Source organism: Gasterosteus aculeatus, chromosome 11 (assembly GCF_964276395.1).
Source record: "Gasterosteus aculeatus chromosome 11, fGasAcu3.hap1.1, whole genome shotgun sequence".
Lineage (NCBI taxonomy): Eukaryota > Metazoa > Chordata > Actinopteri > Perciformes > Gasterosteidae > Gasterosteus > Gasterosteus aculeatus.
In genome coordinates this window covers 572,825-585,391 of record NC_135699.1, presented here as the reverse complement: position 1 = coordinate 585,391, position 12,567 = coordinate 572,825, and the positions used below count along the sequence as shown (strand labels likewise).

The 12,567-nt window shown below is 44.8% G+C and overlaps 1 protein-coding gene across 1 annotated transcript in view; it reads right to left on the bottom strand.

Moving 5' to 3' along the window:
* Nucleotides 1–12,141, bottom strand: part of septin12 (septin 12) — a 41,743-nt gene extending 29,602 nt beyond the window's left edge. The window contains exon 1 of the mRNA XM_040190550.2: nt 11,969–12,141. Within this exon, the coding sequence (XP_040046484.2) occupies nt 11,969–12,023 (55 nt within the window). The 5' untranslated portion in view covers nt 12,024–12,141. The remainder of the gene's footprint in view (nt 1–11,968) is intronic.
* Nucleotides 12,142–12,567: the final 426 nt, after the last annotated feature.

The window sequence follows — 12,567 nt, the reverse complement described above, 5'->3', positions numbered from 1 at the left end:
AACTAATATAACCAGTCTTCACATATGGCAAATGCTGTCGGAGTCGGTGTGGATTGTACATCTATTCAAAAGACACCTAATTTCCCTGACATTTAAATGGTTGAATCATAGACTAGTAGCCTCGCAAACCTGAAAATCTTTTCATTCATTGAGCAATATGCCGCTAGTCTGCTCTTTTGATTCATAGATTTCTAGATTGCAAATGTTTGTCTATAGCTAGTCAGTTTACAGTTTTTTACGATTGAATATACCCTAAAATCCAAAGTATCACACAATTATCCAAACCGAACACTCAAGAAAAAACCTCGGCCCAGATTTGCACCACTATGAGCACAAGTTTATCAAGATGTCACTTCCAATTGGTCAAACACAGCAGTCAAACACAAGATTGCTAAATTGTAGACACTTCAATCAGGTTTAAGCACTATAAAATGCAGCAGGTTCATCTTTCTTCAATCAAAGTGGAAGGAATGAGAAGAGTGAGGGTGAGAAGGGGAATCCCCAGAGGAGGAGGAGGCCAGATCGAGCTAGATGAAGAGACAACGTGTAGCATTTGCTGTATTGTATTTCCAGATCTTTTTAGATCTTTTTTTAGTACTGGATACAATGTTTGTCTGATGCAGATAAACAGGGACTTGTTTCTTGTTGTGAATCTCCATGTTGACTAATCTTTTCATCGGTCTGCTGCATTGGTCTTGTGTGCTGTCGAATGTATACAAGCGTCTACGCGCTTTACAAATCACCGTGTGTCTTGTTTTGCATAAAGTGTGAGCAGACATTGTGCTTATAGTGGTGCAAATGTGGGGGATGTTTTGCACTTTCTCTGTGTACTTCACTTACAGTGTGTAACTGCTACAAAGAGAATGAAGTCATATGTAACGTGTGTCATACACAACAAAATATGGATTTGATGAATTAGTGAATAGTTTTAGTGTTTCATTTTGCAAAGGATCTGAGGTGTTTTGTGAATTGACTGTGGGTGTGACAACTGTGTGTTCTGTTTTGAAAAGCAAAACTAAACCATCCAAATGGTGCTTAAGCAATGGAGAAGAACTGTAATGTGCTGCAGGCCGACTGTAGATGAAGAGAGGACCAGATCACTGCTGATCGCTGACATTATTCTGGAAGTAGGCGGCGATGACGGAAGGGGGGGGGCAGGGAGGTTCTGGGGGTGTGTGGGGTTGATAGAAGAACGTGAGTAAGGGGCAGCTGGTCAATTCAAATCAGAAATGACAGCAATAGATAAGACACCACATCAATGTGTCAATCATATGTGTCCCATATGTGTCTACTGGGTGTGGCATCGGCTAATGAGGGTGACAACGTTATCGTGTATCATACACAGTGCATGTTATGTAAGAATGTGACGGGCATTACATCCTATACAGCAGAGGACGGCTTCCGGATCCGGACCCAGAAGCCGTCCCATCCGGACCAAAAGCAAAAAAAAGACGGTTGTGATTTAAACGCGACGGCGCACTTTTCAACCGGTGCAGCTTTGGTCGTCTTTACAGTAGTGGCTTGAAGCACAGACCAATGGCATTCGAGTTAAACCTGATGCATTAAGATATATATATATATATATATATATATATATATATTCTATTAAACTGTTTAGATGTATGTATTATAAGTTGTATATAGTTGTATAAGTCTCAGCAACTTGTATTATTTATAAGTTGCTGAGACTGTCAAGTCCAAACGTGAAGCAGAAAAGAGGGAATCCAAGCTTATCTTTCCGTTTTTTCCTGAATTGAAGCATTTTATTTGATGACATTATGTATATTTGCACACACCTGACACATCTATGTTCAGTTCTTTGTCACATGACAATATATATAGTCAAAAGAGTTTTAGAATCATACTGAATTCATTTGATTTGCTAGTCGTGTATTGATTAAATGCAAATATTGATCCAACTCTCTTCCTCTATTTAATCACACTAAGTAGTCTTGATCGTCCGGACCTTTGCTTCTAGAAACTTTCTCTAACTGGACCTCTTGACACTAGTTGAAGCCCCCTGGTACAGTGTCACCCTGAGGGGCTGCAGAATGATCAAACATACATACAATATCCAGATTGTAGCCCAGAGAAGCATTCATATATGTGTTTGATAATCCTGTTCTGGCCCGTTTTGTACCAGATGTGGTGACTCTTAAAGTCATATATATACACATATATGTATAAAGCAAAACAACCACAGCTTTCGTTGTAGCTCTTTCATGGCCGGACCGAGACAACCCGTCTTCCTCATGTACTGAGCTGAGCTGCCGCCCCCATTACATTACATTACATGGCTCTTGTTTTACACTACAAGCAAGGTGCAACATCCATGTCCATTAACACTAAAGTCTCTTGTTATTGGACACAACGGGCCGAGCGGAGCCAGGGACCAAACAGCCCATTGCAGGGGGACCTGATGTACCTGTGATCTACAGTCACACACAAGAGACACACCTGTTAGAGGTTAGAGACCTATTCCAGGCCAAGGACCCCCAAACTGATGGCCAGATGGAGCAGGGACCCCCTATTCTACGGAGTTTGGTTCGCCATCTTTTATTTTTGAGGTTGGCTCTTTAGACGTGAGCATGAATGGATCTGATTGGCTGGTGCCTGTGATGTCGTATCAGCATGAATGGATCTGATTGGCTGGTGCCTGTGATGTTGTATCAGCATGAATGGATCTGATTGGCTGGTGCCTGTGATGTCGTATCAGCATGAATGGATCGGATTGGCTGGTGCCTGTGATGTCGTATCAGCATGAATGGATCTGATTGGCTGGTGCCTGTGATGTTGTATCAGCATGAATGGATCTGATTGGCTGGTGCCTGTGATGTCGTATCAGCATGAATGGATCTGATTGGCTGGTGCCTGTGATGTCGTATCAGCATGAATGGATCTGATTGGCTGGTGCCTGTGATGTTGTATCAGCATGAATGGATCTGATTGGCTGGTGCCTGTGATGTCGTATCAGCATGAATGGATCGGATTGGCTGGTGCCTGTGATGTCGTATCAGCATGAATGGATCGGATTGGCTGGTGCCTGTGATGTCATATCAGCATGAATGGATCTGATTGGCTGGTGCCTGTGATGTCGTATCAGCATGAATGGATCGGATTGGCTGGTGCCTGTGATGTCGTATCAGCATGAATGGATCGGATTGGCTGGTGCTGTGAGTGAAACGGTGTCCAGCTTGAGTGCTGCTGTGGGACTGAAAGATAGTGTCTTGCATTAATTTATCCGTTTGCTACAATATGTTGGATTCATGTTAATGTGTATTTAAAGACAATAAATGCAAATTTGATTCTGAAGACTTTTGAATTTGTTGGAAAAAAAATTTGTTGAAAAAAAGAAAAATAGTCTTATCAACCAAAAATGTTGCGACCTCCCCTGCATAACCTCCACGGACCCCCTGTTAAAGACCCCCGTGTTGGACTACAGGAGAAGGGCCCATCGGTCAGTACACAGTCCTGAACACTGCCTCCGCTGTGGGCGACCATCCCCCAGAGTGGACCTGCAGGAAAGAGACCCAGGAGAGGATGTACTTCCTGCTCCGCTCAGGAATGCTGTGTGTGGACACACTCTACAGTGTGTCTGCTCCAGATCCTACAAAGTCTCTCTCTCGCTTAGTCCTGAAGGATCTAAGCCAGTTGTCTTTGTATGAGAACAGTGTCCGCTTCTTTCGTTCAGCGCACGTAAACACACACACACACACAAACAATCACCTTCCTGCAAGCTGCAAACCCAAAGGGCAGATTGAGGCCGGAGCGCTTGGGAGCCGCTGCAACGTGACATTCAATTCAATTCATTTTATTTTTGTATAGCCCATAATCGCAAATTACAAATTTGCCTCAGAGGGCTTTACAGTCTGTACACATACGACATCCTCTGTCCCGAAACCCTCCATCGGCAAAGGAAATGAAAAAACCCTTCCAAGAGGGAAAAAAGGGAAGAAGACATGAGAGGAGTGTTTGAGTGGTTTGCTGGAGGAGGGAGATGGAATTATAGTTCCAAAGACAGTGAAAAGGCATCTCTTTGATACCAATGCATCAGTTGGACAAGCTAGTTGAACATTTCTTTTACACTTTTATAATTATTACTTTAATCAGTGCAGGAAGAACCCTGCTTCAGGGAGCTCAGTCTCAAAACGCTTGTTGACCCCCTGGCTCACACTAATCAAGGTCTTCAGTACTACTGACAGTAGATAAGCCAATATAGACCCATGTAGAGGGTCTATGAAGTACTACTATGACGCATGAAGGAACTAGAGACAATGAGCAGCACTGCGCCACACGAGGAGAGCTGAGCTGTAATTACATCACTCCTCCCACGTCATTGACACTTCCACTCTATTGTATGACCAGGTGGATGAAGTCCTTCACTGGCCTGCTCATTCAAAACAGCACAGACACAGTGAGTTTTAGTCCCATCCACAACTTTCCCATCGTGATTGACCAGCCGCCCTCTCTGCTATAGAGAAGCCTCATCAGCAGGAACAGCAGACTGACCCATTTAGCTCCCAAAGCATTCAGCAGCCGACGACACCGATATGTGCCTCAGTAGTCGGTGGAGACCAAAAGCAGAATCCCAGGTTGAGACAAAGACTCACCTTGTCCCTTCCCACTCGTCCCCCAGGCTCTTTGACTTGGAGGGTCTAAAGACAGAAGCTGTCCTTATTCTACCGCCATCACACTCTGCAAGTAACCTTCAGTGGATAAGTGATAAGATGAAGCAAAACATGTGTCTCTCAAAAGTGTCATTGGAATGAAAGGGAAGAAATGGAGGCAGAAATAGTCCCTCACCAGCCTCATTTCACACACATCATTCTTTTCAGCCTCTCCTCTGAGGGCTGCAGGCAGGGGGGGTTGTGTGTTGGGGGGGATTTGTGGACTCGGCTGGGTTTGCAGAGGCTACAAGTGTGAACCTGCCGTCCATTCAACAGATAAGGAGTCCTGCTTCAGGTAATTGCTGGCAACCTGTCAAATAGTGGGGAAATAATTACGGTGGCAGTGGTGCGCTTCGTCTCCGCTCTGCTCCACCTGTGTGTGTGTGTGTGTCTCACTAATCCTCTCCTCTTACACAATCTGATGAAAAAAAATGCTTAAACTCTCTCACATCGTGCTGAATGAATCACATTCATGTCCAAGTTTCTGGGGTTTAGTTGGAGTGTAAATGCCCTGAAACGACGTTTAGGCCTTGTAATAATTACTTTGACTATTTTGTAAACTGCACAAGAAATGATTAAGTGAGCATTATGGACCGTGAGCTTCCGTCCTGTCTTCTCATGCTGTGTGCTTTTCTACTTTCATGTTTCATTTGTGATTCTTTTTCTAGACAAAACCTAATATTATTTAGAGGTGTTTTAATGTTGAATGCATTCCATCTGTCACGTTTATGTCACAGTCAGCGGGCCATGCAACGCCGTCGACATGGATTACCAAGCGTTGCTCTCATGAGATGGTTGCTGATATGTAAGTGCTCTTTGCACTTGTATTCATACATGGAGAGACGAAACACTGTTTAAAGGTTGGACTGCTCATTGGTTGGTGGACTACACCTCTGGAGCTTGAGTTGCAGACCTGATAAGGACACCCCCGACCCAAACAACGCTGTCAATCACTAGGCAGCCCTGCCCTAAAGCCTACCCCGCGTTATGGCCGGTTGGACTCCAAATGGGACAATGGCTCTTTGTGTAGCTCAGCCTCTGTGGTGCATGAGAGAAAGCGATGCCAATGTGGAGGGCCAAGAGGTTCTGTCCTGGGCGGATATATGTGAAATGTATTTTAAAAATCCCCCTTTCACCAGTTAGTGACATTGACGGTAGTGAGTGGACCTCATAATTCATTCGATGGTTTTAAGAGCTGGATGTTTTAAAGGAAATGGCCAGAAGAATGTTACTGTTAATTGTTAAGTGAGGACTCCAAGTCCTTCGTATGTAAATCACTTTCACCTTCTTTGGAAAGGCTTTCAAAAACCAAACAAGGCGGCGCAATTACTTTACGTTCCTATGGCCTTCATGCGATGTGTCTATGTAGGTGTATTTTCCCTCTTAAGTCTGTAAACACGGGACACTGAAGAGCTTCAGTTGCTCTGGCTTTTGGCAAAAGGGCCGACGCCCAGAAGAAGGAAAGGGAACAACTGGCCTCCAGTTCAGCAGGTCAGAGTCCCATCAGTGCTGCGTGTGTTCCTACCAAATACACCCACTGCATCAGGAGCGACGAGGGCAAATATGGGCCTCCAATATAGATTACACTCCATGTCGGTTTGAGGTCTTGAGTTTTTACACAGCATCCCACTGTTGTCCTCAGTAGGTGAACTCCCAAAGACAAATGTTACCTCTCTCACCCCTTTAGTAGGAACCTCGACTGACCCGACCACTTGCAGAGCCTTCACGTACCACATTTTCATTGTCGTCCCCACCTCCTACTGCCAGGACAGACCCGTCACAAGGACACATGCAGGAGATCCTTCCTGCCCACAGCAGTAGAACAATGTACAATAAATCACCTCATGGCATTGTTGCCACATGTCTACATCAACGTTTTAAATTGTTAAGCTCCAGGCGGGGTGAGGGATACAACTAAGCAAAGCAGTCCCTCCATTTGTCATAAAGATAACCCCTCTGATGATTAACCAGCTCAAGGCCAGTGAGATGGGTTGATTTGGGAACCTGTACGCACTGGGAGTACTGGAGGCTGTCCTGCGGACACACAATGAGGGGATGCTGAGTCTGGGCATGTCCAACCCCTCTGCCCCCCTCTCCCTTGTCTGCACATTCCACACAGGTAGATCTATCTGACAGACAAGACACCGTGTGCATTGACATGTGTGAACACTCGAATGCAAACCCACAAAGAGCTATGATAAGTAAAATGCATATGCCAACCGACCGCAACCACAACACAGTGCACACACACACACACAGATGGACAGAAACAAGGACAAACACATTAACAACTTCCACTTGTTAAAAGCACATCTGGAAGACACATTCCAGAAGCCACAAGCAATCCGTTAACACTGAAACGCACACATCGCCTGAGGACACACACGAACAGCAGGAGAGTTATCTGGATACTATTTGCCTCATAAGCACCTGTTGCCTGAAAAATATTAGTAGCTTGAGTCTATTAAAGGCAAAGTGTGTCCTGAGTTGTACTGACAGCGTTGTACCTTTCTAAAGCACAGCACTGGGGCTACAGGCCAATGTACTGCCTGGTACCGAGTCCAGTGCTTTTACTTGGTCTGTTTGGTCCGATCTACTGTTTGGTACATTCTTATAACGAAGGAATGTCCTGGAATGCTCAGCAACCCCAAAAGCCCCAGAAGACCACATCTAAAGTGGATGATGGAGGAATTATTTTCTTGGTGAAGAAAGATCCCTTCAGAGCAAGGTGTGTCATGTTAAAGTGTCCAACCCAGAAGTGCCTTCATAGAACCAGAATGAACAGCTCATCTGTCAAACATCTGTCACACTGGTGTTCACTGATGATGCCACAGCTGATAGATCAACTCTGAGGTGTTTAAGGCTGTACTGTCTGCCTAGATACAGCTAATGCTACGAAGCTGATTGGACGGCACTTGACAGTGCAGATGGATAATGACCCAAAACATTCTGCAAAAACAACTATAGGGCTTCCAAGGCAAAAATGGAACATTCTTCATTGCTGAACTCAATCCTGCTGAACATGTTTTTCACTTACTTAGGATACAGTTGTAGGCAGAAAGAGCCACAAACAAGCAGAAATACAAAGGAGGCTGCAGTGGAAGCCTGGCAGAGCATCTCCGGGGAGGAAACTCCTGGGAGATGTCACATACTGCACACACATAACACCTACAATTGTGAGGCAGAACTTGCAGGGCTACATCTAAGGTAGTCAGGTGCCATCATAGGGAGAGCAAGAGTCTGCACGTGGAGGACGGACAAACTGCGAAAGGATATTTACCTTGTACACCACTGTAAGTGTTAACTTAAAACCAAAAGTCTACACTTCGTAGCTCCTATGTAACTTAGGCAACAATTATATTGCAAAATAAGCACACTTGTTTCTACCTTAACTATGATCTTTTCTTAAACCCAAACAAGAACTTAAAAGTCGCTGGACATTTCCAGGTGAATGTAAAAACACTGTCACTGTTAACACAGGAAGCTATCCAATCCAAGATGGCGCCGATGATGGCTGCTTCCTTTATCCTACTGTCACGCACCAACCGCCAAGACATTAGCTAGCAGCTGACTATACCCTACCACACCACGCAATAACTCAAACATGGATTAAGAACCCCATAACAATTCCTCAAAAAATACAACAAACATGTGAAACCAGAGTAGGAGATGGTCCTTCGAGGAACCACACTGCATTTTAACGCACCATTTAAGAGCCAGCTGTGATGCCACATTTGGACTTAATATGGACGAATGTTGAGCGGTGTGTGTGCGTGTGTGTGTGTTGCTGATCGCGTTTAGGTCAAAAAATTGTTAATGAGATCAGTCAAAAAGTGTGTGTGTGTCTGTTAATGTGTTTTTCAACCCACATGTATTCTGAATTAGTTATTTGCCAACGGCTCATGATGAGATGTAAATGATTTTTTCTCACATTTACCCACAGTCAGGCTCAAGTGTATGTCCACACACAGCTGCACATCCAGATGTGTCATGCTCAGTAAGAATGGATTTTCTATGAAAGTAAATTAGGATTTTGTGTTCAGATTTGATGTACTCTTTAGTGAGAAACTTGTTCTTACAAAGAATATAAAATAGATATTATAAAAGAATAATTGCAATAAATGACAATAAAGCATTGTTGGCAGTTCACACTGACTGAATCATTTCTGGGATGCTTTAGTGCCCGTTATAGCTCTGAAGTTGTGGATTGGCTGGTCCAAAGAAAAAAACAATAAATAAAATCAGAATCAGCCTAAATCAATTTTGGCTGATTCAATCTCTCTCTCTCTCTCTCTCTCTCTCTCTCTCTCTCATATATATATATATATATATATATATATATATATATATAAATGTAATTGATAATCGTTGTCTACACAAATCTCTGACTAACTGTTGTTTCTGATCAGCTGTATGCTCCAGTGCTTTAATGCAGGTTGGAATTTACAACTTTTCATGAGTAAAGACACAACTGTGTGTGTGTGTGTGTGTGTGTGTGTGTGTGTGTGTGTGTGTGTGTGTGTGTGTGTGTGTGTGTGTGTGTGTGTGTGTGTGTGTGTGCATGCGAGTTCACTGGGTCAGTAAGTCATGGGACCCCTCTGATCTCTGCAGGGTTCGCGCCCAGCTGGACCGTAGTACCAGGATGTGACAGGGCAGGGAGGGGCAGCTATTAGCCCCCTTGACCTCATCTAATCTCCCATACCACCCAAAGGCCTAGGCGCCCTCCTGACTCTCCCTCCAAATTAGTACACGCCTTCCTGTGCCTTCTCTCCCGCTGCTGTCTAGCACAAGGTTGGCCCTAACCTCTATGGGAAAGTCGGACTGATGCCAAAATGCCAAATGCATTAACGAGAAGAGAAGGGATCATATCACTCCTGTATTAATTAACTCTGCACTGGCTCCCTGTTAAATCAACAATAGAATTTAATGTTCTTCTCCTCACCTACAAGGCACTTGCTGGTGAGGCACCGTCTTTTTATGAGAGTTTATAATACCATATTGTACTACTAGAGAGCTGCGCTCCATAGATGCTGGTTACTTGTTGTTCCTATGGTTTTAAAAAGTAGGCTGGGGGGCAGAGCCTTCAGTTATCAAGCTCCTCTTTTGTGGAACCAGCTTTTACTTTCAGTCTGGGGGGCAGACAGTCAGCTCATGTAAGAGAAAGCTGAAGACTTTCCTCTTTAATAATGCTTATAGTTAGGGCTGGCTCAAGTTAGCCAGGACCAGCCCTTAGATAGCCCTTGTACATCCTCGAAACCTACATTGCAACCGATCCAGGAAAGACCTTGCACTTTTAACAAACAGGACACAACCATATGTGCCTTTTTACAACATGCCATCACTGCACTGAATATAGCACATTATAGTGTAGGTTAACTCTATTGTTTATCGACACACTGCTACCCAATATTAAGTAACGTTGCAGGAAGTATGCTCAATAATAACGTATGGGTGGCTCTTAAAATGTGCTTGAGCACACAGTGTCTTGCCACGGGACGGTAGCGGTTAGCCTCAGTCATCCAGACGCAGTGTCTCTGCCTACGCGTGCTACTTAGTACCCAAGCACGCCATCGTTTGGTGGTCGGACGTGAGTAGGACTTCCAGGTACATCAAAGGGCCGAGCGGTATACCGGTATCAGATTTCCTCACGGTATCATTTGTTACGTACTGTCATACGGGTGTATTGCCTGTATTGCGTATATTGAGATTGAGTCAACAATTAATAAACTACAACAAACATTCTTTAAATGGTAAAACACTACGACACAACAGTGTGTGACATATAAACAATATATACTGATGATATACTGGTATACCGCCAGGATCTTCTTAAATACAGTGAGCGTTGTTGTCTTCTATCATTGTTGCAGAGGAAAACAGACGGCAAATTGAACTGTTTTCATGTTGATAAGCCACGCCCCCTCTTTGTCGCATCTTGCGCGAATGACGCAATTCTTCATTGCAATTCATCATGATTATATTGACCAGAATTTTTGGGCGTTTGAGGCATGCAAAACATTCCGGTTTGGTGTGAACGCAGCATTACTCAAATTTCTAAAGCTACTTTGCATTTTTAAGAGTTAATGCCCTGACTGTCCTTTGAGTGGTGTAAGTGTCAAATAGACAACAGTTAAAGCTGCAGTTGAAAATGCAGCAACAGCCAAAGGCTACACTAATTTGTGTAGCCACTTCTCTAAGCAGAAGAATGTGGAAGGTAAGACTGAAAGCAGAGGGGCTGTTGAAAGGATCCTTCAAGATCCCAAGACATGACGGATCGCCGTGAAGAAGAACTGGGTCTGCTCATGGTCTCACTCTGAAGATCCACGTAGGGTATAGACAGCTATGCTTAGCAAAGGTTGATCACATGACAGTCCGATCATCACCAACGCACCTTATGTAACCAAATAGAACCTCCACAGCCGAGCCGCACGGTTCTGTTCCATACTTTATAAGAACAGCTGCTGGCTGTCTACGGTTCTGTTCACAAAGTTGTGTTAGGTCACCAGTTCACGTGTTAATCACTATTTAAACAGTCGAGATGATGTTATTGATTCTGACGAGTGAACATGCAACAAGTGGACGTTTGGATGAAGATAACAGGATGTCCAAAGCTTGCTATGGGCTGCAGACCGGGACAAAAGCACTTCAGCTGCCAACATGTCCATACGTACTTATTGAAAAGGGTTTGGAAGTCTTTCTGAATCCTTGTTGATGATTTTCTTTTGTGGGTAAGGTCAATTTTAGTATTTAGTATTCAAGCGTTACGAGAATGTTGAATATACACTTGATTTAGGACAATGAAGTGTGTAATGAGCCTAAACAGAGACTAATGGCGCAGAATGCACAGCTTCTCTCCCACACACACGCGCACACGCACGCGCAGAGGGGCACTATGCTATTAGTGCTGCTCTGTATCTGCCTGCTGGTATTCATACTGGAAGTGTCCCTCACAGGAGGACACATGCACACACTATGGATCACGCGCACAGCGAGGGGGTTTTAATCAACTGAGTTACATTAACCTTCAGTGAAATGGGTTAAGATCTTGTCCCGGGGTGACGTGTGCAAATGAGCGACCCCCCCCCTGGTACTGGAGGCCAACAAAGACGCAAATTCTCGCCACTGGTTTGTGTGGATCAGCTCCGGTATTAACCAACCCCGATCCGAAGCAGCGCACTGGTTCCGCACAGAGCGTCCGCGCTGCTCCGCGCGCACGCTGGGCGCATGTTGTGCGTCATTTGGAGGCTGACAGCCGCGTGAGAGCGCACCAGTAGACCCATCCACCATCACAGCCAACGTACCTTCAAAGTCGGATAAGATCCCCTCCAGGTGGTCACTGACGGAGAGTTCCGACATCGCGCACCGGGCCGAAGTGTGAAGAACAGCTCGGGTTCGTCCGGAGAGCAGGGGCCGACTGGGCTGCTATTCCCTCCGCGTGCTGTCCCGAGTCTGTGCCCCCCCCCCACCTCAGAGCGGACCCGTGGTGACGGGGGGCGGAGGACGGACGGCTGGTGGGCGGAGCTCCATGGAACACCTGGAAACAAGCGGTCCCTTGTCCCCCCCCCCCCCCTCCAGGCACATGGACAGAGAAGTTCTCTCCGTACATATCGATCCGCACTTCATTTAGGATGCTCCCCGCTGTGAAGCTGGTATCGGAATGAAAGTAACAGCTGGTGGCTCCTCCCACTTTCACACCTGGGCAACTTAGAGACCTCCTAAGTTACAATGCATGTATAATATAGAACATGCGGTTATTTCATACAGAAACACATGCTACTGTATTTAAATAATAAGACAAATAAGGGATTACTTTTTACTTCACAAGATCTGAAACTTTACAGAAAATGTGTTAGCAATAGCAATGTAGAACAAGAATACAAGAATACGTTGATATTCTTCA